The sequence below is a fragment of the Abramis brama genome, assembly GCF_963993115.1.
Source record: "Abramis brama genome assembly, chromosome: 6".
In the NCBI taxonomy this organism is placed as follows: domain Eukaryota; kingdom Metazoa; phylum Chordata; class Actinopteri; order Cypriniformes; family Leuciscidae; genus Abramis; species Abramis brama.
This window is the reverse complement of record NC_139968.1, coordinates 27,504,725-27,532,157: the sequence shown is the minus strand read 5'-3', so window position 1 is coordinate 27,532,157 and position 27,433 is coordinate 27,504,725. Positions and strand designations below refer to the sequence as shown.

The following is a 27,433-nucleotide window of genomic DNA, read 5'->3' as shown; positions in this document are numbered from 1 at the left end:
TCAGTTAATGTGTGTTTGTGTTCATGAGAGTGTGAGACGAGCAGTTTATTCTCACAACCACAAACAAACCTTCTGAGAACCTCTTAGATACACAGTAAGAGTTTCTGAAATATTAAGAGGAAGATAAAGAATAAATTGAACTTTATCTGGAGAGTGAGACAGAGAACAGAGACTAAAACCAGCTTGCTTTTGATTTAGCAGTTTAGACTTTGGAAAAAGCAGAACTTTTTAATCAGGAAGTTGCTCTTCTGTGTCTGAAGAGACTCTCGGCTGGACGTTTGTTTCTGTAACGATGTCTTCTCATCTGTGTGTTCTGATCCTGTTTGTTCTGAGCGGTGAGACACTCTTAATCAGCAATAGATCATTTATTTAAACACAAATACATTTTTATAAGAGATCAAAATGTTTTATCTTTTAGAAGTACATGATTAAACAGGAAATGAGATTATATAAAGTCTGTCTGATAATGATATATTCTTGTTTAGGTGTGTTTGGCGCTGGTACAGATGAAGTCAAGTCAGTGTCAGTGACTGAGGGAGATTCTGTCACTCTAAACACTGATGTTCAAGTACAGAGAGATGATCTGATACTGTGGGTTTATAGACATGACAGTTCAGAGATACGTATAGCTGAAATCTATAAGCAGAACATTGAAATGTTTGACAGTAATGTGACATTTGGAGACAGACTCCAGATGGACAGTCAAACTGGATCTCTGACCATCAGAAACATCAGAACCACAGACTCTGGACTTTATAAACTGAGCATCGTCAGGAGAAGTATCACACACAAAAGTTTCAGTGTTACTGTCTATGGTGAGTAAAATTAAGTGTTGATCAAGAAATCAAGATAGTGGGCTGGTGTAGGGTGATTGAGAAGTGGAGATATACAGATGTTTATGTTTTTTGATTGGATGATTATTAAATGAACATGCTGCTCCTGACCTGAACCATTTCCATGTTTCCCAGCTCCTCTACAGACTCCTGTCATCACCAGTAACTCTTCAGACTGTTCTTCATCATTATCATCTTCATCTGAACGTTCATCAGAGTCCAGATGTTCACTGGTGTGTTCAGTGTTGAATGTGAGTGATGTGACTCTCTCCTGGTACAAAGGAATCAGTGTATTGTCCAGCATCAGTGTGTCTGATCTCAGCATCAGTCTCTCTCTACCTCTGGAGGTGGAATATCAGGATAAAAACACTTACAGCTGTGTGATCAACAATCCCATCAGAAACCAGACCACACATCTGGACATTAACACATTCTGTCACACATGTGTAGGTACGGCAGCAGCAACATTTTAACATATTTTTACAAACATTACAAGCAACATTTATAATTTTTTTTAGAATTGTGCAGTTCATATTGTGTCTAAATGAAGTCCGACTGGAAGGATGACCATTTTCTCTTTCTTTATTACAGAATTGCGACAGATTTCATATCTTTTTATATTCATTGTAACAGTAGTTTGTGCGCTTCTGCTGTTCATTTCTGCGTGTGTTTTACTGTTGCTGCAAGAAATGCAACCGAGAAAAAACAGAGGGCAAGTATTATTACATTACTAATTGACAAGACAAAAAAACACAATTTTTATGCAAATTATTTTTACAACTTAGAGCCTAAATTTAATTTTAAAAAATTTGAATAGTTCTAAAGTGAAAATGATGCTTATTATAGAACAGAAAATATATCAGTGTAAAATGTCATCTGATGAAATATCATATATTAATGTTAAAAACACTGAAAATCTCCATGTGTTTGTGTTTTAGATCAGAAAAGCATGTCAGAATACACAGAGATCATCTACCGTCTTCACATCTGACACCAGTCACTGATCATCACTCAGATCATTAATATTCATAACAGTAATGTGAAATTCAAAAACGGACTCCAGATGGACAATCAAACTGGATCTCTGACCATCAGAAACATCAGATCTGAACACACCGGACTTTATAAACTACAGATCATCAACATCAGAGGAACTTCATACAAGAGATTCAATGTTACTGTTTATGTTGATTAAAATATGATTTAAAGATTTTTAACAAATTTACTAAATTAAAAGAGATTAAATTAATTGGAAAATACAAAACAAGTATTGTTATTTTTTTATGCATTTGATACCCTCTTTTATATAATTTAGTGTTCTTATAATTTTTAATTTCCATTATCATGTAGCCTATATCATGTTTGATTGCCTTTTGATTACTGCATTATGTTTCAACTAGTGTCTGCTTCATATCAGATGTTTATGCATCAATTAGCATATTTTCTTGATTTGTGGAGGTGTTAAGTATTTCTAGATGACTTAAACAGGGCGAAGGAACTTGTGTAACCACAAACAAGCTTCACACACTTGACTTTCTTTCAAGAAAGGTCCATATCTATCTTTAACTTGTTTGTTATCTTGCAGGCTACTCTCAACAACGCTTATGATGAAACCACGTGCAGATGCTAAACTTAGAATGACGTTACACTTGTCATTCACTCATCCATATGCTTTTTGTATTTACTTCATCAATTGATAATTTAATAAAATTGTTATTCCTTTATCCACAAATATCATTGTCCAACTTGTATTGTCCGCTGATTCTACTCGCCTCAAAACGTATATAAACGAGTGTTCATCTTCTGACTCATCTGACTATTCAAAGGTCAGGACCATTATTGTCCAGTTTCAATTATTCACACACATGCAAACATTGTTATGTAAGCAATAAGGTACGAGAGGCTGTGAAACTAAAAGCCTTCCTTCCGCTGGAAAAAAAATAGTCCCTGACCGTAAATATCAACAGACGTTACATACATTATTTCGCCATTAGATGGCGGCAAAAACTCTTTATGAGTGAGTCTGCCAGTAGAGAAGACTTTTACAATGAAAGGACCCAAACTTGTGAACACGGAAAAGCAAGACACAACCAAATGCCTAGGGCACGGGGAAACCCCTTAACTGTTAAAAGGACAAAATGTCGCAGCGGACATTCAAACTGATTGTTTTTTTTTTTATTATGAATATAGGACTGACCTGGAGGAAAATGCCATATCTACTGTAAATGCAGGTACACTCGCTTACTCGATCTCTCTCACTCTCCTCTAGCTTCAATGAACAATATCAATGAGATCAAACATGTTTAAATTGCTAAGAGTGGTTGCTTTGGTTGCTGTTGTGTTCAGTTTTGAATGTGAGTCACGTTACAAAAATACCTCTAATAACAACTAGTCTATCAAATTGGCACTTTCGAAACGCCAATACTTACTAAAAGCATCGAAACGTTTGCAAATCATTTGTTTCGAATCAGTGATTTCAATGTGTATAAAATAAACTGCAAAATATTGGCGTGATTTCAGTTAATAAAAATGTTTCGAAACGTGCTGAAATGTCAGTGGTTATATCCATAACACCTACTATACAGACATTTCATTTTATTAAGTGATTTGTATTTTAGATTTAATATATTACACTTTCAATAAAACAAACGCTGCCCCCCCTGGTTTTGAGCTACAGTGAATCATTTTAAAGGGTCATGAAACCCTAAACCAATTTTTCTGAGATTTTAACAGAGGTAGGTGTGTTGAACACCATAGAAGACAATGTTATAATCTGTAAAATTTAATAATAGGATATAAATGGTTAAATTTGAGTTTGTATCCGCTGGACTCTGACTGCGGGCGGTTGGTTGGCCATCAACCACGGGCACATCTAAACTATGTGTGTGTAGCAACCATTCAACTGGAGAATGGTGGACTTCAGCCTTGTACACCAATGCAGGTTTCGTCTTGTAGTGATGCGGTCCCGAGCCTAGTAGTGATGGGTCGTTCGCGAATGAGCCGGATCTAAGAGCCGGCTCTTGTAGGTGAACGACGGGAGCCGGCTCGCATATCTGAAGAGCCGACTCTATTTTTAAAAATATAGTCTATAGAAATTAAATCATTATGTAGGCTAATAATGAAATAACAAATGATTTTAATTGTATTTAAAATAATTGACTAATTCAAAGACCAACAGAAAAATAATTATATAGGCCTAAAGGCGCACACACATTTGTTTCGACTGTCTGATCAGCCTCACATTCTGTTCCTGTCAATCATACACGCGATGTCAACCAATTAAAATGCATGAGGGAGGGCCGAGCTAACTCACACACACACTCGAGATGCGGATAAACCGCGGATCAGGCGGATGACGTGACGAAAAGTAATATTTTAATTAAATTCGGGCGGGTGGCCGTTGAACCAGTCAAATGAAAAAAATTGCCAAAACCTGCAAGCTATGAGCCCAGCTGTGAGTAGCCTACTATTGGAGGAGGGCTAAACGTCTCGTAGATGTGACTGCCTAACCCTATTTTGTTTTTTGTTTCGATATTAATTATATTTTAAAACAGCCAATCGTAGCCTACCACTCGTGGAATAGGCATTTAAAAGAGAGATAGTTTATGGTCTGATATGACTCAGAAATGACATCGGGCAATTGCACCGCAAGATGTTTAGAAGAACACAAGAGCTAAACTTCTACAAGCTCAATAACATCCATAAAATAAAATAAAAAAAGGTAAGAAGAATAGTCAGTTAGGCTATAACTTTGCCCATTAATTAGATGTGCAAGGCAAGCAGACAAGTTTTTGGGTTGTTATGGACAATTACAAATGTGAATATTCACGTTGCACAGTTGTGCGGTGGACTTTCAGCGAGTTAAAACATATATTTTTAAAGAGCCGTTTGTGAGTCAAAAGAGCCGGCTCTTTTCAGTGAGCCGAGTCAAACGAGCCGGCTCACGAAAAAGAGCCGGATTGCCCATCACTAGAGCCTAGGACTTTTCTATCGCTTCAGAGGTGTGTGTGTGTGTGTGTTTGTGTCTAAATGTAACCCTGACCGTTTTTACTTGCCTTTTGTTAAATAATCACTCGTTATTAAAATGTAGATATTTCGATAATACATCAACGCATGCTTAGTTTGTGCAAATTTATGTCACATTCATTGTCCATCTTTAGTGGGTTTAGGGGGCGTGTCGTCTAGGCTATTTACGGAACGTTTTTTTTTTTTTTTAAGCGGAAAATGTATTATTTTCAAATATATGCATTTATAGTGTTAGTGTATATAAACAAATATATATTTTATAATGGCCGATATGCATGTAGCCTACATGTATATGTTTTAAATAGAATGATTACTGTAGTAGGCTAATATGTGTAGCAGGGCATTCAGTTACTTTTTAAGGACAAAAATAAGGTGTCAGTGTATTTCATTAGACTTTAACTTTGCCAGCTATAAAAAATCTAGCATTTCCTCACGTTTTACCACTGACAGTGACGGTCGATATGCATTGGCCACTGGCTTTGACCACACCAACTCCCCCTCCCTTCTTCTCACAGCCACCACGCCCATTTAAGTTGCATTTTTCAAAAAGATTATGAGCTAGACTTCAGCTGAAAGAGGGGGGTTTCATGACCCTTTAAAGTCTGCGTGAACCGGAAGTTGCAAACGACTTTTCTCCAGTGTTGTGACGTATTTCCCAGTGAAACGGAATATTGAACAGAGGGCAGGGTTTTACTCTAGTGCTCCTCCTCTCCATCTCTGCTCATAGAGCTGGTAAGTCCCGCCCCTTCCGCTAACCCCACTGGACCTCTAGGTTGAAAAATCGTCAATGCAAGAGAATGTGAGAAAATAATTATTTTCTGGTCCCGTTTGAATTGTGCCATGAATGTGAACATATGTTGTCTGTGAATTTTTTATATAACTTTTCGTGTAAAGAATGCTACAAAGTTTGATACGGTTAGACTTTGTGTGAGAGCACTTTGTGGACTACAACTCCTCGCTGCTTTCGACGCATTTGAAACGTCAACACCACTAGCACACGGACACTAGCTCACGGATCCCGCTAAACATGGCTGTGTCTTTGGTGCACTTCACCGCCTTCTTTCAGGGAGAGGACAAAATCGTTGAGGTTGGCGAAAACCACGGGTAAGTCAACTTTATGGGGTGACGTCACATAGGCGACATGTACCGGTAGTCTTTCTCGTTATGTCTTTTCCACAACTGCTAGCCGAAGAATCATACCATATACTGTCAAACTCGTAACATGAAAAGTTATATAAAAAATTCACAGACAACATATGTTCACATTCATGGCACAATTCAAACGGGACCAGAAAATAATTATTTTCTCCCATTCACTTGCATTGACGATTTTTCAACCTAGAGGTCCAGTTTTACGGATGGGCGGGACTTACCAGCTCTATAGCAGACTAACGGTTTGAGGGGAGTGGTTCCCAACCCAAGCCGTCAAGCCTACACATAGACAGTAAAAGAAATGGACACAGCGACCCCATTGGATTCAACGGAGACAAGTGAAGTCAATTAGAAGCACTAACTTCCTGATGGTTGAGCGTACTGCGCAGACTCAAACTGAGCTTGACGACGTAGATGTGACGTGAGCAACCCGTCTGTCTTCTAGTAGCTGTGCCAAGAGAAATCTGAATCATTCCCTTCCGAGACTTGCAGAGATGGAGAGTGTGAGTAGGAGGTGTCCATGAGCTAGCAGCAGGAGAAACTTTTGCTATGTATTCTGATTAATTATTTTGTCATTTTGCCTTCACGCCCCCCCAATTGCCCGCGAGCTTCTCCTCCTGCCCATACGGTAATTCTCTACTGTGCGACAGAGAGTCGCATGGTTATGACGCAATCGTTAGCCTATTTTTACAAAAATTGCTTCTACGGGGCCATAAGCTACAAGGTAATGAAGCCTTTTATACATTTTCGTGTTTCTTTAGAAATAAATAATGGACCAATGGAGTCTTAAACTAAATAAAGGAACTCTTTAAATCAGAGAAGGAACGCCATTCCAGACCGGAAGTAACTTTTCAGACTTTGATTAAAGATTACCACGGCAAACAATTTTTTTCTGTGTATTAACTTGCACGGATTAATTTTTCACCACAAGACTAGTAATATGCGCTAACAAAGTAAATAGGGTCAATTTTTATTTCAGTTGGACTTTAATTTCATTATGTGCTGTTCCTGAACTCTTCAAGATAAACAAAGCTTTTGAAACTTTGAATCAATTGAACTTGGCACGATTAGATTATATGCTCCTCTTGAACTTTCAATCACTACGGAAGAGTAATATTTTAATGAAAATAATTAATAACAGATTAGAATTGTTCCCAATTGGTGCAACTGAGGCGCTTATGTTCTGTTGACATTTGGTTAGCCTACTCTTTTTGCAGTTTGAAGGTGGAGATCGTGGATTTTGATGGGGAGGGAGATGACTAAGGATACACATACCTCGACTTGATGGCGGTAAGGTAATCTTATAATACACGCAGGTAGAAGAACTGGAGACGCTGGAGATAGTGATGTTACATGTGACACTGAAGCTTCAAAGCGTGCTTGTCGAGACGCAGAGCAATTTCTCATGAGTATTGTTTTCAGAAACACGTGATCAATGAAGCCTCGCTTTCTTTCCAGTCAAGTCACGTCACGTGAATGCTGCACTTTTGCATGTCGAAATGTTTGAACCCAGACCACTACTCGACTGGTTTATGGACGTTCAAGTCCATTTACTAACAATATTTAGTCCAGCATTTACTTATTATTATTATTATTACTATAACAACATTTAATTCACTTTAATATGTGAATTTTATTATCTGAAAACTGGACATTTAATGTCTGGGAACGTGGGAAATGTAGTCCAGAGTGTGAGTGAGGAAGGAGAAGCGACATTCATGCATTCACGTTGCGTTTGTCATTATGAATAAAAAAATATATATATAAAAATAATTATTATAATTTATTATAATTTATATTGTCATGGTTTTACAACAAATGCCATGGCAAAAGTTAGTCACTTTATTGTTGAGAATTTGCATTTGGAATAAGTTTAGATTGTAGATTTAGATTTTATGCCATGCATTTAAAAAAAAAAAATGAATGGTTGTTTTGCATAAACTTTGCATAACCGCTTAAGTTTAACTTTGCATAGCAAATTTTATTGTGCTTTCAACCTGGGAAACCAAAATTTTAGGTAGATCATAAAAGTCTGATTTGCATGTTTTTTTTGTTTTGTTTTTTTTATATATATAGCTGAAGTGTTTACTTGGCCTTGTGTTAACTCCACTCCAACAGTCTGTTTAATAACTGTAATAACTGACTGATAAACATGTTTTTTGGCACATTTTTAGTGACAGCAGAGGAGGGTTTTCTTGACTCTGAACTCAGCATTTAAAGTATGGATTGACCTCGGGCTGTTTCCATTTATGTCTAGTTATCAATTCATGGTGTCTATTCAGTATTTGGCATAAAGCTCATTTGTGTAAACATGTTTTTGAGTTTAGCATAGGCTACCAACAAATAATATTTTCATAAAAAATGCTCAAAGAAAATACCTTGATTTTATTTTTGTTATTTTCAGCTTATTTTATTGCTTGTTCTGTCTTACTCAAAATATATTAAAACATATTTCCCAAGGCATTATTATATAACCTAACCTGTTTTTAATACAAAACGGTTTAGATTATTTATTATTTCAATATTTAAATGTCAAATGCATGTAAAACAAGATGTTCTCTTTCTTCTACACTATAAAATTGACTATTTTTGTATTTTAATGTACTTATTGTTTTCATTGTTTTCATTTTGTTTAATGCAAGTATAAAAACTAAGGTATAATTTATTTTTGTACATGTTTTTGTAAAGACAACATTTTTTGAGAATCTGATAAGATTTTGGTTTTTCTTGGTTTTTCATAACATGAGTCTCACAGGATGTGGTTTGAAAGTGAGAGATGGAGGAAATGCCAGTCTCGCAACACAGACAATTTTTTCCATTCTCTTACAGGTACAGTTCACTCAAAAAATGAACATTAATTTCATGTAATCTTAATAAGAATCTTAATATGCTTAATCAGAAGATATTTACATAAATGACTCTGTGTAAAATCTGTACAATTAAAGTCAAAAGTGGTTAAAGTTTTGGATCCCATTTACTTTCTTTGTATGGACAAAAACAGCTGTACGTCACAAATGGAATCGCAAATGGAATAAATATACTTAAATTCAGTGTGCAAATGTAAAGTCAGTTTCAGTACTCTGCAATGCAATTTCTCAGTTTTGTGCATTTTGTGTTGCACATTTCTTAAACAATGTACTTTTTTTTTTTTTTGCAGTGATCAAAATAAAGATGCTTTTCGTGCACAGTGGCACTTTCCAGCTAAGTTACTGAGTCAAAGTGAGATGTTCTGTGGTCTTACCCAAGGCTACTGATTGTATAGGGTACATCCGTGGAGTGGGTGTGGGTGGGTGGGTGGGTGGTTTGGTGGGTTAAAGAACAGGACGGTTTGTCCCTCAACTTTAACATCAGAGTAAACAGCCTGGCAGCAAACTAATGTTGAAAATATCAATACAACAATGTTTATAAGAGCCAAATCGGCTTTGCCGGTCATGATCTTCATCTTTCACGTGGACTGAACTGCACGTTTTTTCATTCCATTCAATGCACTGCGTCTCATGTTTCTAAGATTAAAAAAGCATTCTGTGTGAACTGCATTCATTAAGGTCACTGCATTCATTAAGGTCACTGCATTTCATACTATAAACACCAAAGGCCCGTTCACATCAAGGATGATAACTATAAGGATAACGATAAAAAGTAGTTTTAAAAAATCCATTTAAATGGAAAAGATTAGCCCAAACCCTACAACAGCTCTATAATGATAACACAGAGGAACCATATCACTGGAATCACTTTCAGAATTCAGTTCACACAAATGAAACATGAAATAACTGCTAGTTTACAGCAAATCTCTTGCATTCATATGTATTAAATCTCTCTCAGTGTTTTTCTGAATCTCCCACTCGATTTTAGCAAAGCAGCCAAAGAGGTTGAAAAACGCCCCAAAATTGGGAAACGCCCTGTGAACAGTAGGCCTAAGCCCGCCATTTTAATTGGTTTTGGTTGGCCATCATTTTGTGATTGACGATTAGACTTCTGAGGCAAACCAGCCTAAAATGTAATTTTTTAGACTGTCATCCTAACAACAAACTGAGCCATTCATAATGGAGACCATCAGAGCAGCAACAGAGGTAGTGGGAGGGCAATCTATTATAAACACTTTTTGTTATACTGTTTGAAACTCCTGATAGCAATCAATAATATAAGTCGTCTAAACATAAAAACATGTACATATATATTTTTGTGGAAATCTCAGGACCAAAAAATGCAATGAAAGGCTGTCCTACCTGCCTGTCAACATATGTATTTCATTACCTCCGTGCACCCATTATTATTGTAATGTTATGTTGTTTGAGACATGAGGTAATTTAACCTCGTGACACTTTGCAGACTCGGTGTGAGTTCATGTGTTCTGAAGATGGCGTGGCTTTGGAGATATTGTGAAGGGAGGGTGGGATCTCATGCTTGCAATGCTAACTTGTGAAGGGTTGGATTCTGGAATCCACTGCCGCTTCAATGTATATCTTTTGAGCGGTTGTTAGTAAGTTATTAATCAATTTTTATACTTCTAAATATTAAATTATTTGATGAGATTTTATCAAGTTTATGAGATTTTATGTAGTCTACTTAAAGGGATACTTCACCTCTGGAAAGATGAATGTGTATTTAAATTGGGTCATTTATGTAGAAGAAATGTGAAATTATTTTTGAATTTGGAGCCTTCTAGAATGAGAAAAGCCAGAAAATGTATTTTTTGGCTCATGTGGATGAAAGACAACAACTCCCAGAATGCACTTGCTTTGCTGCCCTAGGAGGCCACTCCCAAGCCACGCCTACCGGTTAGAGCACTGTTTCATAAAAAAATTTAAGCTTCCCTGGGCGCCACCATTGATTAGTGGACCCCCACCTGCTGTTAGCATTCCATTGACTCCCATTCATTTTGGCGTCACTTGGACAGCGAATAACTTTACATCTGAGGCACTTAAAGACTCCATTTGTCCATTATTTATTTCTAAAGAAACACAACAATGTATAAAAGGCTCCATTACCTTGTATCTAACGTTATGGCCCTGAAGCAATTTTTGTAAAAATAGGCTAACGATTGCGTCATAACCACGCGACTCTCTGTCGCACAGTAGAGAAATTACCGAATGGACAGGAGGAGAAGCTTGCGAGCAATCGGGGGGACGTGGAGACAAAATGACAAAATAATTAATCATAATACTTAGCAAAAGTTTCTCCTGCTCCTAGCTCATGGACAGCTCCTACTCACACTCTCCGTCTCTGCAAGTTTCGGAAGGGAATGATTCAGATTTCTCTTGGCACAGCTACTAGAAGACAGACGGTTTGCTCACGTCACATCTACGTCGTCAAGCTCAGTTTGAGTCTGCGCAGTACGCTCAACCATCAGGAAGTAAGAGTTTCTAATTGACTTCACTTTTCTCCGTTGAATCCAATGGGGTCGCTGTGTCCATTTCTTTTACTGTCTATGGGTTAGAGAGCAGTTAAACAACAAAGCTAAGCTACTAGTGAGTCTCCGTGACAAGTCTGCTCGGGTTTTTGAGATCGCACAAAATGTCCTGGATTCGGCTTTTGTGTTCTACAGTCGCCATTCATCATGTTTACTGTGGCGAGCAGGACGAGGCTAGGGCCATGGGCGAACGACGCGAGGCCGGTGGCGTGATTACTGATGAGCTGTCAGACGCACCGGTCTCGTATCTCTCACGGAGGAGCGGGTATTTTCTTAGCAATGATAAAACGCACATCCACCTATCACTTTTTTAGCGTTCATGTAAACACTACATTCAGATTCACCAATCGTAATGAATTCAGTTAGATTGAAACAAAAGGTGTGCATGAAAACAATGAATGGCGACTGCGGAAAGCAAAGCTGAATCCCGGACATTTTGGACGAGGATGTATGGTAACCCCTACTACTCAGCTTTCTCCACAGAATAAGAACCTGTTAGCTTAGCTTCCAAATAAAAGACGGCTGACACTGTTTGTACATTCTGTGAGTGAGATCCCACCATCTATGGGCGGGTTGAAAACATGTGGGACAGCCCCTACTACTGGCTGTAGTCTTTAGCCTCTGGCCAAAAAATCCTTGTCTGGATTTTTTCCAGACAAAAAATACAGAAATCTCTTGTCTCAGGGGGATATGAGGGAGGAAAGCATGGTAATTTGAAAATACTACAGGTTTTCTACTGATACAAAGCTTAATGCTAAATCCTGAAGTATCCCTTTAATGAAATGTGCGCTCTCCATATTTTTTTGAGAGCACACAATTGTCTGTACTTCTCACTGAGAGAAAAGTACAACTTATACTTTATATAGTGTTTAGTGTGGAAAGTGTTTGATTAGAGCTCTTGCTCAACCAACTTCAACCTTAGAGAAGCTGTTCATGCTGTCTGAGGTGAACACCTTGCACCTTGGGGAGAAGAGATGACTTGTTGTGCTCGACAATCTGGCGTCTAGGATGTCAGTCCGGTGTAAGTTTACTAAGTCAGAGGCTTTGGTGTCAGCATACTCGATGCAGATGTGCTTCTGACTATCTCTGTTCATGTGTGAAATTCACTGTTTATCTACTCTAGCTAATTATTTAACCTGTAGTGACTACTTATGGTATAATTGTGGATGTAAATGGAATGTATGCAGATGGCCTACGAACTCCTTGAGAGGCTTGAAGCTGGCTTCTGCTGATGAAACTGCAAACTATTCTTCAGTAAACTTTTTCTTCAATTTGTTATAATTATGGCTCCAGGTCTTCTTTCATCACATCGGGTCCTGGGTCTCTAACCGAAATTGTCAACCCTACCTTTAAGAATATCAAATATTTGATTGATTTACAATGTGACCAATTTTAATTATCTCAAATTATTTCTATAAGCAACTTCTTGAAAAAATAAGCCCAAAGTCTTGTATTATACATGGACTTGGCAACTCTGAAAGTCAAACCGTTGCTGATATCAGGGTACCAGGGGCGTAATTTGTGGGGGGGTTGGGGGGGAGATAACCCCCCCAATATTTAAAACTATGCATTACAACCCCCCCAATATTTATACCATGATCACATGAAAAATATGCAGACCCAAACTTCAACCCCCCCAATGTTCAAACCAAATCTACGCCCTTGCAGGGTACGCATATGTCTCAGACATCACGGCCACAGAACGCTGACTGAACGTCTGATGCAAATGGCACACAACTGATTTTAGCATAGGATCAGGATCTAAACAATCGTAATGTTTTAGGATTTGCTAAATTTGTCTCAGACGGCTAAATCATGGCCTAAATCGTACAGTGTGCACCCGGCTTTAAAGCAGGATGAGAAACGACTTTCTGGTGACAAAGCTTAATACTTTGGTTTAAAAAAAAAAGTGATTTATTGATCTCTTTTAAAAGGTTTGACTTTAAAACTCTGATATTCTGTTTTATGTGTATAAATTATGTGCGGATATTTCCAAACTCTCTGGCAGTGCTATCTCTGTGTTAAGTTATAGTTGTCATATTTCTAAAAATAGTCTCTCTCTCTCTCTCTCTCTCTCTCTCTCTCTATATATATATATATATATATATATATATATATATACATATATATATATATATATATATATATATATATATATATATATATATATATATATATATATATATATATATAGGCTATGTCTGTATTTAGGTAAAAATGATTGACAAACATGTCTTTCGAATGTAATTAAATACTTGTCTTGTTCGTCATATTTTTTTTATATAAAAGCAACAGAACATAAATTACATTCAGCGTATTGACAACATTAGCAGCGATATCTGACTGCCTTTAATGGAGGTGTGATCCACTGTGAGAAGACAGAATTTGTCCGTCTTTCCTGCACTTGTTTCACTCCTCCCCTGACTGCAGAATCTCCGCCTACATTTCAGACAAAGCGCATCTCGGACTGTTATTCAGATCTACGCTGAATGGAGTATAACTCTGACCTAAAGGTTCCCTAAGAATTGTCTGACAAAATACAGGGTCCGTAATCATGTAAATGAGCGCTCTTTGCCACGAAATAAACAACGGTTTTTAACCGCAGGAATTTATTCAGCTCTGAAATATTTTATTTGCGCACAATTGAGTCCCTCGAAGTATTAGCCTGCTTCTTTTTCCTTTTCCATCAGAAAAGCGAACTTCTTTTCTTACCGTCTATGGAAAAGACGTAGACAACTAGAATAGTGTTGCATAATGTTGCGTTTTATGCTTACAAACTGTTTGAGCTGTTAAAGAAGATGGTTTACACATCTTTATTTTTTTGCTCATTACTTTTAGAGGGTAAGTTACGCATTTTTGTTTATGTCTTTAGTTCTTGAATGGTCTTGTCTCATAGTTCTTGCAAATTACACGACAAACACGTAGCCTAGACGACAAACATGTTGTTGTTCTTTACAGTGTGCTTTTAATTGTTCTGATATGGTCAATTACACTTTTAATCTTATATGCTACGCAATATAATATAAATGGGGGAAAAAATATTTGTGTTGTTTTTCCTGCTTAAAATGGGACACTATAACAATATCAATAAACATTTTCAGAAATATTATAGAAAATGTGCAGATCATGTGCAGATATTTTAGGTGAATTTCTAATCTTATAAGGGCATAACAAAATCATCCAAAATTGCAAATATTTAGATAATTCTAACTCTTTTCCTTACAAATATAATATATTTCAATTCCAAACTGCCTGGTATGGCCTTATGCGATCTAAAAGGTCCTCTAAAACATTTAATAATATAATGTAAAATTCTTGAAACTACTTCTTTACTTACCAGTGAAGGTGACTCGTATTTTTTGGGGGATGATTAACTGGACGCAAATTGATTTTTTTTTTTTAAATGAATGTTTTGTACTTATATTTTTTATTGATTAAATGTTAATATGATGTTATTTCAATATACATTTTAGAAGTTCAGCTATGTTGTGTAACCTTAATAAAGTTTGGTGATGTAATGATTCATAATTTATTTAATACAAGTAAACAACAAAATACAAACTGGAAAGTTTGAATTTAGTCTATTTTTGAAGTTTAAATTTATCTGTACTTAAACATTTAAGTTTATTCAATGAAAATACCACATTAGGTCAACTTAATTAAATGGAGTTGTCAATTTCCCCATCACTCAGTTGAACTAGTTCAGCAGAATAAGAATATGTGAATAACTAAATTTTGACAAAAATGTCAGATAGAACCTTATAATTCCAAGGGGACGAAATGGTAAGATGATCTAAGATGATCTTATTTCATTAGGGTGCAGCTTATTGTAATGTCCGGATGAAGCTTTATGCTTTTTTGTTGTTGTTGTATCTTTGGCTTTTATGTACTTTGTTTAAAATCTTAGGTTTAAGAAATTATTCTGGTGTTTTATTTTGTCTTTCTCCAAATAAACTCTGAAAGATATGTAATAATCTGTGACTATGTTGTGCTGACTGTTTTGTTCCAGGTGTGTCTGGTGTTTATACAGATGAAACTGAGACGATATCAGTGCTGGAGGGAGATTCTGTCACTTTACACACTAATGTTTCTGAAATACAGAGAGATGAACATATTCTGTGGATATTTAGACTTAAAAATTCCGAGACTCGTATCGCTGAAATCTATAAACAGATCATCTCTATATATGATAGTGGTAATAATGAGAGATTCAGAGGCAGATTACAGATAGATGAGAAGACAGGATCTCTGACCATCACAAACATCAACACATTACACTCTGGACTTTATAAACTACAGGTCATCAATGAAGGGATCAAATACAGGAGTTTCAATATTGCTGTCTATGGTGAGTAAATCATAAATTCTTTATTTTGGTCTTGTATGTGGATGATTGAAGGCTGTTAGTGTCTGCATTATTCTTTAGAAAAATTTGAAAAATGTCTATTAATTTGTATATCGAAAAACTTCTGTCAAGTTGCCATTGTTCATGCCTTATTATAGTATTAGTTTTAGAGCATATTAAGATGCATTGGTATTTTTATATTGAGAATCTTTAGAGACATCTTAATGACTGATTCTTCCTAAAACAAAATGTCTTTATTTTTTTAGCTCTTTTAACTGTTCCTGTCATCAGTGATTCTCCACAAAAACCTTCAGTGTCAGAAAGATCATCAGAGCAGAATTGTTCACTGGTGTGTTCAGTGTTGAATGTGAGTGATGTGACTCTCTCCTGGTACAAAGGAATCAGTGTATTGTCCAGCATCAGTGTGTCTGATCTCAGCATCAGTCTCTCTCTACCTCTGGAGATTCAGTGTCTGGATGATTCCTACAGCTGTGTCGTGTCTTATTCATTCACCAACCGAACTACACATCTCAACATCACTGATCTCTGTCGGACGTGTCCAGGTGTGTCAGCATTCGACAAACTCTGCATCTTGTAGTTGAACATTGCACACATTCACATGCAATTCACACATTTAAGCATTTTCTAATCACACCCTGTTTGGTGCATTTGATAGCATTTTCCCCATTACATAACAAACATTTTATGGATATATTCTTATTGTCACAGCCAAGTTTGATCATTTTTTGCTCTGAGATTTATAAGTTTTTTCTTATTTCTATCATTTCTGAGTTAGAGTTTCCTGTGTTTTTTTGTTATGTCTATTTGTTTCCATGGTTTCCATTCATTGTTTTTACCTGTATCCAGTTAAGTTGCTTGTCCCCCTTGTGTATTTTTTTTTCTTTTTTTTTTTACTTATTTACAGTAATGATGTTGTTGTCTTATGCATTGCAGGAGCCAGTCATTTATTTCTCACAGAGCTGATAATTGCTGTATTGCTGGTAGTGGTCATAGCGGGGGCTGTGTTGATGTATTGTTGCTGTAAACACAAACGGGTGGAAAAAAAAGGCAAGTATTAGCGAATGATTGCAATGTATATTTTTTGCAGAAGTAGTGCCAACAATTTTTTTCATTTCTAAATTGATTATTAAACAGTTCAGACAACCGAGGAAGAGGTCAGTTATACTGATGCAACATTTACCACACACAGAGCTTCAGATACGGTAAGATACGTTTTTTATTTGTCTGCTGTTAGAAAACTACTATGTCAGTATTGTTTGTTTGCATATCTGCTTGTGGCTGCTTTTTATATGCATGACGTTGCATAATTTAACACTCAGACGTCATGAATAATTGTTCTTATTTTGCTGATGCTTGTGGCCTAGGTAATCAATTTTTTTTTACCATAAACATGGTTTGCGTTCGCACATCAACCTCAATGATATGCTGATGGTGGTGCATTACGCGTCACTCGGCTTTAGTCTTCAGTTCTTCAGTGAATTCTGTGCATGTTCTTACATGATAGTGAAGCTCTTGACTAGATGTAGGATTCTATTGATAGTGATACAATGAATTCTCTAATATATTTAATTCCCCATTTTAACAGCCTTTGTGGAACATTTGTGCTACATCTTCTTTATAGCTTATATTGTTTTGTGAATTTGCTCTTTCATCTTTCTGCATTAAGCATGCATAGTAGTATCAGCTCTCTTTCTTGACTTCCTTTCTTTTCTTTCTTTTCTTTCTTTTCTTACAGGACACAAATATCCGGGATCAGACAGAGTATTCAACAGTTGTTTTGAGATGATGAGCACACAGTCTGTTATTGTACAGCTCTCTTATTAAAGTACAGACAGAGCATGTTGAAGCACACCTGCTTCATTACTCAGTCCATTACTCAGTCATGTCTAGACGAGTAGAGCTGGTTTGCATACTTAGTTGTTAGTATTATTATACAGCATGATACTATCCTATTCCAAGAGTCAGGACAAAAAGGGACAAAGAGAAAGAAGTAAACTCAGAAAAGTAGATGCAACCATCAAGATTTCGCTTGTGAAGTATGTGTAATGAGAGCAACATGCATTTAGTAGCCTGTTGAATATGAGTTAGCCAAGGGCTCCCTCTGCTGACTGTGAGTGAGACTTACAAGAACCTCATGTACTGGATTTGCTGGTTATCATGGATCAAGGTCAAGTTAGTCTCTGCTGCTACTGTACATAACTGTAACTGCACAACCTGAGGAGCAAAAGCTTATTTCTCCATTAATGACAAGATGGAAGATCTGAGGAAAATATCTCATAATGGTAATCTGAGATTATTTTTATTATTGTCATGTCAGTGTATAGGCTATGGTACAAACATTTACACATTAAACGTTGTAATGTAATCACCAGGCAAGAAGATATTGCAAATAGACAACACTACTGAATGCTTCAATGCCATTAAGTGATGTTAAATAGTAGGCTGATGTAATGCCATGCTAAAGTGTTATTTTTTTATTTTATTTTTTACAAAAGTTTTCAGTGTACAGTACTGTATTTTATAACAGTGTTGTAATCAGTATGCTGTGTTTTGTGTATTTGCTGTGAAATAAACATTTCTTCAACTTTCACTACTGATTGTGTTTGTCTCCACTAAACTTATAAGTATGAAGTTGGACACACTGGGTGAGGTGGGTAACGCAGTGTCCTTCATATAGTGCATGCAAGGCTATTCAAGGTCATTGTATTTATTTTTTATTTTTTTTATAAATCCCAGCATCGGACATTATTTTTGGTTGTGTGATCCTGTTGTTTCTATGTTAACTTGACAGTGGGTTAAAGATCTGTTGATTTCACAGAAGGGTTTTTTTTTTTTTTTGTATGCAAGAGAAGCAGAAACACACTGAAGATCCTTGAGATCGCTTCTGTATTAAAATACACATTATATTATTTATTATTTTAAACCTCTAAAATCAGAAAAGTATCTGTTGTCTTGTCTGTTTTTTTCACTTCAAGTTTCATGCTCTGACGCTCACATCTGCGGTAAAACCTTTGGTCTGTTTTTTAGGTCAGTTTAACATTTTACTCGACAAACCTTTGTGTGTCTTATTAGACGTGTGCAGTTGTTCAGTGTGTTTTACTTTGTTCAGGATTTAGAAGGATTTTACAATTTCCTTTGAGAGTTTTAGAAAGTGGAGTGTGTAGTTGGATATTTCCTGAACTTCTGTTGTTCATCACACCACAGCACTATGAGGAGTGTGTTGCTTTCAGAGACATTTTGAATATGATGTCAAACGCTGCCGTCTTCTGTCTATGTGTGTGTGTCACAAATTGTAAGTGGATTTCATTTAACTTTATGTATTTATGGATGTGTTTGACATGTTTAATTTGAGTTAGACTATTTTAATTCAAACTGCACTCTTAAGATTTTATTTTCCTGTTTCAGGTGTGTTTGGTGAAACTGATGAAGTGAAGTCAGTGTCAGTGACTGAGGGAGATTCTGTCTCTCTAAACTCTGATGTTCAAGTACAGAGAGATGATCAGATACTACTGTGGACGTTTGGACCTCAAAACGCTCGAATAGCTGAAATCTTTAGAAGAGACCAAATGAACTACCGGTATATATTTGTCAGTAATGATGGAAGATTCAGAGACAAACTCCAGATGGACAGTCAAACTGGATCTCTAACCATCAGAAACATCAGATCTGAACACACTGGACTTTATGAACTGACCGTCATCAGCAGTAGAAAAACACTGAAGAGATTCAATGTTACTGTCTATGTTGGTGAGTAAACTGTTCATTGTAAATGTAATTAGCGTTATAATTAATTATAATACGTTCTATGTTCTTGACTTACTTTCTTTAAAAAAAAAAACAAGTTACATTCAGACAATGCTTTGCATTATTTTCATTTGAGTTGTTTTAACATTCATTGTTTTTATGTGTGTTTTGCAGCTTATCTACCCATTCCTGTCATTACCAGTAACTCTTCACAGTGCTGTTCATCATCATCATCATCATCATCAAGATCATCAGAGTCCAGATGTTCACTGGTGTGTTCAGTGTTGAATGTGAGTGATGTGACTCTCTCCTGGTACAAAGGAATCAGTGTATTGTCCAGCATCAGTGTGTCTGATCTCAGCATCAGTCTCTCTCTACCTCTGGAGGTGGAATATCAGGATAACAACACTTACAGCTGTGTGCTCAACAATCCCATCAGAAACCAGACCACACATCTGGACATCAGTCGACTCTGTTACACATGTGCAGGTATGTTAGCGGTCATATTACTGATCTGTTTGTAGGACTGATTTTTTTTTTTATTTATATCCTTTTTTTGTCTGAATTCATAACAGAAAGACGGAAAGATTTTCTCTTTATGATCAATACAGAACAGAGCCATCGTTCATATTTTATTCCGACAATGTGTCTGTTGGTGTTCACGTCTGCTGTTATACTCATATGTTGCTCCAGGAAATTCAGACTCCACGATTCGAATGCTGTCTTCTGTTCCTCTTTTAGATTAAAAAACAAGTCTAAGTTGTTCATTGTAGCGGCCAAAGCCGTTTCAAACAACTGGTGTTCATCCATAGCCATCTTTCAATGTTTACTAATGACTTCGACGTCACAGCGCTGTCGTCATCTGTTTAGCTCGCCTCTGGCCCGCCTATATCAGATAACCCGCTGTGATTGGTGCAGCCCAGATCTAGGGGCATATTTAATGAGCATCATTAGTCAACGCCAGATTAACTTGCTAATCAAATTCAATTTGTGCTCTCGCGAGAACTCTGAATTTCCAGGGTAGCACATGTAACTTGTTCAAAATTTACAAAATTAAAAGAATTTACAAAGTGAGTCAATACACTATCAATCCTTCTTCCAAAACGTTGTATATTACAGTTGATTCACTATAGTTTGCCCGTTTTAAGTGTTTATATATATTAGACCTGTCATGTCTACTGTAAGTTGCTGCCTTAAATTTTTAAGCACAATAAACTTGGAAGTATAAGTCATTTAAACTTAAATTACATTAAACTGACTTGAGTTGAATCTTCTATAACTTTAAAAAAAGTTGAAAATTGTTAAAAAAAAGTTAAAGCAACGTGAAAACACATGTTGTTATAACTTATTGATCATATAATTTTTTTACAGTGTGGCAAGAACTGAGGGATTTGAAATGTTGTAAAAGCGACGCAGAGATAATGGCGTTTTTATTACTCAACGGTAATTTCCGCTCATGTGTTTGTGTTTGCAGACCTGACATTCACAGAACAGCAAAGCATGTCAGAATACACACAGATCATCTACTGTCTTCAGATGAGAGATCTCCCACAGGTCAGCAAACACTGATTTTACTTTAAATATTTCACATTCATGAATAGATGAAGGTCTGAAGGCCTACTTTCAGCAGCACAGAAGGTTATCTGTTTGTAATGGTGAATGTTCCTTCCTTATAGATATCCTTATTGAGTGTGGACAGAACAGTGACAGCTGTGAACTATCAATAGACATCAGTGAAGCTCAATATATGATGAACTGAACATCTCAGGAGAACAGGAGGATAAAAGGACATCAAAACAAACAATAATCATTGTAAGATGACCTGAGTATTGGATGTGATCATTTTGCACCTGAAGAGGTTTAGAGTTTAATGAAATGATGCTGAATAGTGTTAGGTGCTTTCCACCAGTCTCACGTTTTTTTTTTTTTTTTAGCTTAAACCTCCAATCAAAAGCTCCATTGAGTTGCGTGACAGCTGCTCTGTCCTTTGGACTTTGTTCCTTATTGTAGATTCAGTTTGTGCGCTGTTTTGGAAATAAAGCCCTCCCCCTCCTCATTCTCGTTCTGTTGATTATATATCATCATGAGCCGCAGATGTTTGATGTGTGTGTGGATGGATTCCAGATATAAACTCCAGGTGTGCATATATCACTTTTCAGACGTGATGGTTAGTCCTGGAGGAAGAAACACGACAAGGGTGATTCAATGAGATGATGTTATTTAATCTCTCATAGAATATTCATTTGATAGAAATAATACACAAGCCTCGTCCTTGTGTGAGGATAGGAAGCAGATAAATGAGACTGGATTTGTTACTTCTCACCAAATTTAATTTCTTTAAAACATGCACTTATGGTGGACCTGAAACAATATCCACCTGTCTTTTTTCCTAACATACCTACGGCATAACTGTAACAATATGAAAAAAGGTTGAATCTTTCAGAGATTTTTTACAGTTTAACGGAAGTTACACCCATAATTTGCATAAAGCATCATGGGGTGTAGGAAGAAGGCTGATATATAAATATTCTGAATGTTCTGATCCAATTTGACTTCTGAGCTGTAATGCTGCCTGAATCATAATCATAAAATCATATTCATACACTGTTTGCTCGTTGGCCAGAGGAGAACTGGCTCTGTGAATGGTTTCTCTCACATTTTTTTTCTCCATTCTGTCTCCTGATGGAGTTTTGGTTCCTTGCCACTGTCGCCTTTGGGTTTTGGCTCGCTTAGTTGGGGACATTTAATATTCAACAATATTATTGACACCATTGTATGAGAACTGAACTGAGCTGGACGATGACATCACAGTTTTCTCCAGCTTTTTTTACAACAAAAATGAACCATCACTGAACTTACTTAATCTGAACTATAAGGATAAGGATAAGGATAAACTTTATTTGTCCCCGAAGGGAAATCTGTCCTGGGCAAAGTGCTACAGTACAACACACAACACAACAATGTATACATAGCACACCAATGTATAAAAAATAAATAAAATAAAAGATATGTAAAATACTTAACACATTAAAATGCTACTGCTAATGTGTTATAGGTGCATTGCTCCGGGTCATATTCAGCAGTTTTACCGAGGCAGGAACAATTGAAAGCTTCAGTCTATTATTCTTACATATTGGCATTCTCAGTCTCTTTCCCGATGGCAGCGGCTGGTATTTACTAAAAAGAGGATGTTCAGAGTCAGTACTAATACTCGCTCTCTTCATCATTGCCTCTTCATATAGAGTCTGTATGGGTTCATATTGTTTTAATCCTATGACTTTCATGGCTGTTTTGTCGATATGACGCTACTTTCATCAAGCTAATGCATTACGGGAGAGACAGAGAGAGAAAAAAGATAACTGCTTTTTCATCATGATAAAATGGTTAATATGTCGTTTTGAAAGTTGTGGTGTAGGCTACAAATGAAGTGTATATTGTGTAATGCAATTTGTGCAATTTGTCACAATTCAAGATTATTTCATTTTGTAATCAAATTGCTGATAATTAAAGACCATTTTTTAACAGAAGATTTCTCAAGGGCTGAATGAAATTTGAATGTTCCCGAAAGGATTGATTTGCCTCGCCACCTTTTCTAATCATTCCCACGATATGCATTTAAAGTTCATTGCTCTTACAACTGGAGAAACATGTTCTTTCAGTGAGATATAAGGATAATCTGCAGTTGCAGTGACTCGCTCAAGGCCTCAGATGGTCTATTTTAACTCTGAGTGGAATCAACATGAGGCTCTTCATGCACTGTGACACACTCAGTGTCAGAGTCAGAGCGAGATCTTCTGTGGTCTGGTTTATATAGGACAGGGGTCTTCGCATGCACTGAACCCATGTGGTTTTGTTTTGTTTTTGGTAAATGCACAGCAGTTAAATGAAAGCTTGTCTATTATAGGATGTATGTGGTTGTTGTTTCTGCATTTGGGCAGTTGGCCACTTATGTTCTCAAGCTCATGACCTTAAGTATGAGTAGAAAACGTTACGTTACTATATGTAATTATTTGTTTTAAAGTTTTTAACCTCTTTCTCTTTTTCGGCATAATTTAAGATTTTCAGGTCAGTTGTATCTTCATGCAAAATATATGAATGATGCTAAAGATTCATTACATGCTCAGCCTAGATCTCTAAAACATTATGTGGCAGTGTTAGTACAGATTTCCTGGGTCAGAAGAGCACACTTTCCTCTTATTTTGACCTTCTATGTTTCCTTTTTATAGCATAACTGTACATTATGATGATATCCATGTTTGCATGGAAATATGGGCAGGCCTGAAATTATTTTAATGATATTCAGCATTAATCACACACCACTGTTAATTCTGATTAACACAGATAACACTTTGTGTTTGTACATTGCCCAACAGGAAATATTGGGCTACCAATGTGTCGAAAAATCTCTAGAGGTGTGAATAGAGGTGTCAATATTGATTACATCTTTTTTAATCAATGTTTTTTTTATGTTTTTAAAGACTGTTTATGTTTATGTTGTTTTAATATGCTTTAAGACAACCCATTTGAAATTTCATATGCTCTTCCTCTTCTTCTTCTGAATCAGTTTCTGGTTCAAGCATAGGCTATATGAATTAAATCAATATTTCCACTCTCCATTGTGAAGTGTTTAGCTGAACTGCTGTGATTGAGTGGAGGAAGGGACTTATGCATATTCATGATTCCTCATTTACAAAAATAAGCAAGGGTGTAGAGTTATTCAAGCTATTTAAGGCATGAAGAAAAAAATCTCTTAAACTTCAACTTTAAATATGTAATTTTTATTTTGATTAAGTTTTAAGAGATAAAACTGACTATAGGGGGACTTTAAATAAACAATTGTGCACTTAAAAACTTTAGATATACCAATACGTTGTGCTAGCCTACTCGAGAAAGTGCAAAGCGAAATATCGCAGCATAAGTCTCGCTTTCTAAACAAAAGAGCCAATTGCAAATTTGCTGCATTAGCTCCGTTGCCATAGAAACAGTCGCTATTTAAAAATACGCTTTTTAACGCTAATTTTGCATTAAAAAAACTTTTAAAGTAACTGTTCATTTGACTAGATTTTTAGATTCTTAGATTTTAGATATAGTGTCCCTTATGAAAAAAGTGCACTTTAGTGTACTTTTATAAAGTGTACTTATTATACAAATAATATACTTTAAATGTATACTCTTAAGTGTGACTTAAAGCTCCACTATGTAACTTTTGTATTTGACCACAAGAGGGCGCAGTTTCCAACAATAACAAAGGCGAAGCTTGATGACGCTATGAAGGAGGTGACGATGGGAGATGTCGTTTTTAATGCGTTTTCACCATAGCAATGTATCTAAATGGAATTAATGAATCATGATCACGGATGAGGTAATTTATTCGTTTTTGTATTACCTGTATGTCTGATTGTATTATTTTATGTCATCATAATTAATGAACTGCAAGGAACGTGAAATGTTATGCTATATTATCCCGTTACAACATACAGCTATTTGTCAAATGATTTGTTTGGTTTATGTTGTGCAGTTTTACGTTTTTATGGTTAATGCCGTGTTGTTTAACGTGTTCAAACCAATATCTAAAAGTAAATTTGAACGAACATTTGCAAGTAATGACTAAATATATTTTTAACAACATATCCGATTGTATTTAATTGTACTGCCATAATCTCGGTCACCACACGTGATAAAAAGCCTTACCGAAGTACAAAGAGCAATATAACTTTGTTTATAAGTGCTATTATTGACAGTTGCATGTCTTACCTGTCTATCAATACACTCGCGAGAGCAGAGTCTCTGTCAAGTCCAAGATAGTCGCGCAGCTCTCTCCATCTCGAAAACGCCTGGCGATATTTATCCGGGTTTTATTCCTCCGTTTGTCACACAGTCCGTGACTCCGCGTGTATCCGAATATGGACGCTTTCGTTTTGTTGGCACTTCAATACTCGCCAAAGAGTAATCGTGATCCATAACAGCTATAACCATACAGTCTATGGCAATAACGCTATAACCACCACTTCCGCGTTTGACCGTGATATTCCGGTGTGGTGGGTCATATTTTTTATTTTATTCTTTTTTATTCTTTGTCAGACGTCTTTATTGTTTATTGTGATAAGAAAAAAAAAACTCAATAAAGTTGTTGTAAAAAAGTAAAATAAAAATCCGGTGTGGTGGAATATCCTATCACATGGTCGGAAAAAAAGGATAGAGCGGACATTGCGTCACTGAGGCGCGACATTTCTTTTCCGGGACGGCCAGTTATTTAAAATCGGAATTTCTCTGAAATAAAAAATCTTTGGAGACTTTTGAGATATTTTAAGTACACAACTGTAGGAAATATATCACACTGTCCAAGTTATTTTCAGAAATTGTATTACAAAATTCCTACATATTGGAGCTTTAAATGCAATGTTTTGGGTGCACTGAATGCACATTAAAGCTCCAGTATGTGATTTTTTTTTACCACAAGAGGGCGCAGTTTCCAACAATAACAAAGGCGAAGCTTGATGACGCTATGAAGGAGGTGACGATGGGAGATGTCGTTTTTAATGCGTTTTCACCATCTAGCGATGTATCTAAATGAAATTAATGAATCATGATCACGGATGAGGTAATTTATTCGTTTTTGTATTACCTGTATGTCTGATCGTATTATTTTATGTCATCATAATTAATGAACTGCAAGGAACGTGAAATGTTATGCTATATTATCCCGTTACAACTTACAGCTATTTGTCAAATGATTTGTTGGGTTAATGTTGTGCAGTTTTACGTTTTTATGGTTAATGCCGTGTTGTTTAACGTGTTCAAACCAATATCTAAAAGTAAATTTGAACGAACATTTGCAAGTAATGACTAAATATATTTTTTTAACAACACATATCCGATTGTATTTAATTTTACTGCCATAATCTCGGTCACCACACGTGATAAAAAGCCTTACCGAAGTACAAAGAGCAATATAACTTTGTTTATAAGTGCTATTATTGACAGTTGCATGTCTTACCTGTCTATCAATACACTCGCGAGAGCAGAGTCTCTGTCAAGTCCAAGATAGTCGCGCAGCTCTCTCCATCTCGAAAACGCCTGGCCGATATTTATCCAGGTTTTATTCCTTCGTTTGTCACACAGTCTGCGTGTATCAGAATATGGACGCTTTCGTTTTGTTGGCACTTCAATACTCGCCAAAGAGTAATCGTGATCCATAACAGCAATAACCATCTATAACCACCACTTCCGCATTTGACCATGTGATATTCCGGTGTGGTGGGTCATATTTTTTATTTTATTTATTTTTCTTCTTTGTCAGACGTCGTTATTGTTTATTGTGATAAGAAAAAAAAACTCAATAAAGTTGTTGTAAAAAAAAAAAAAAAAAAAAATCCGGTGTGGTGGAATACAAGGATAGAGCGGACATTGCGTCACTGAGAGGCGACGTTTCTTTTCCGGGACGGCCAGTTATTTAAAATCGGAATTTCTCTGAAATAAAAAATCTTTGGAGACTTTTGAAATATTGTAAGTACACAACTGGAGGAAATATATCACACCGTGCAAGTCATTTTCGGAAATTTTATTACAAAATTCCTACATATTGGAGCTTTAAGTATAATTGATTTAAAATACATCACATATTAAGTTGAAATAAAATGCAATATGTTGTCATTAAGAGTGATTTTTTGGTATCACTTAAGTGGGACTTTAATACAACTTAATATTTACTTTCATAATTGCTTCTAGTGTCTTTAAAATTGATTTAAAGTCTATGGCGTTATTTTCCTGTCAAATGTCGAGAGCACATTATTGTAGCGCGAAAGTACATTAATATAATGCGCGAGCGCGAATCTCTCTGCTCGCGCGCGGAATATAAATGAATACGGAATATGTGCCGAGTGCGAATCTCTCTGCTTG

At 36.2% G+C, this 27,433-nt stretch overlaps 2 protein-coding genes across 2 annotated transcripts; both read left to right on the top strand.

Annotated features, from left to right (window-relative positions):
* Window positions 1-38: 38 nt before the first annotated feature.
* On the top strand, window positions 39-2,562 carry LOC311085668 (CD48 antigen-like). The gene is made up of 5 exons (XM_084118243.1): window positions 39-335; window positions 486-815; window positions 969-1,283; window positions 1,425-1,545; window positions 1,772-2,562. The coding sequence occupies exons 1-5, from the start codon at window positions 293-295 to the stop codon at window positions 1,854-1,856; spliced, it is 894 nt and encodes a 297-aa protein (XP_083974369.1). The 5' UTR covers window positions 39-292; the 3' UTR covers window positions 1,857-2,562.
* Window positions 2,563-13,758: 11,196 nt separating this feature from the next.
* LOC311085666 (uncharacterized protein) lies at window positions 13,759-19,531 on the top strand. The gene is made up of 6 exons (XM_084118239.1): window positions 13,759-14,265; window positions 15,434-15,772; window positions 16,036-16,332; window positions 16,724-16,837; window positions 16,925-16,992; window positions 17,526-19,531. Exons 1-6 carry the CDS (start codon window positions 14,223-14,225, stop codon window positions 17,574-17,576), a joined length of 912 nt encoding a protein of 303 aa, XP_083974365.1. The 5' UTR covers window positions 13,759-14,222; the 3' UTR covers window positions 17,577-19,531.
* The last annotated feature ends 7,902 nt before the right edge of the window (window positions 19,532-27,433 follow it).

Bases quoted from the DNA above. Each gene is read 5' to 3' on its own strand.
- LOC311085668 (XM_084118243.1), top strand. From the start codon at position 293: ATGTCTTCTCATCTGTGTGTTCTGATCCTGTTTGTTCTGAGCG. The intron at 1,284-1,424 runs GTACGGCAGCAG...TCTTTATTACAG, and splicing joins ATTCTGTCACACATGTGTAG to AATTGCGACAGATTTCATAT. The intron at 1,546-1,771 runs GCAAGTATTATT...TTTGTGTTTTAG, and splicing joins CAACCGAGAAAAAACAGAGG to ATCAGAAAAGCATGTCAGAA.
- LOC311085666 (XM_084118239.1), top strand. From the start codon at position 14,223: ATGGTTTACACATCTTTATTTTTTTGCTCATTACTTTTAGAGG. The intron at 16,333-16,723 runs GTGTGTCAGCAT...TATGCATTGCAG, and splicing joins TCTCTGTCGGACGTGTCCAG to GAGCCAGTCATTTATTTCTC. The intron at 16,993-17,525 runs GTAAGATACGTT...CTTTTCTTACAG, and splicing joins CACACAGAGCTTCAGATACG to GACACAAATATCCGGGATCA.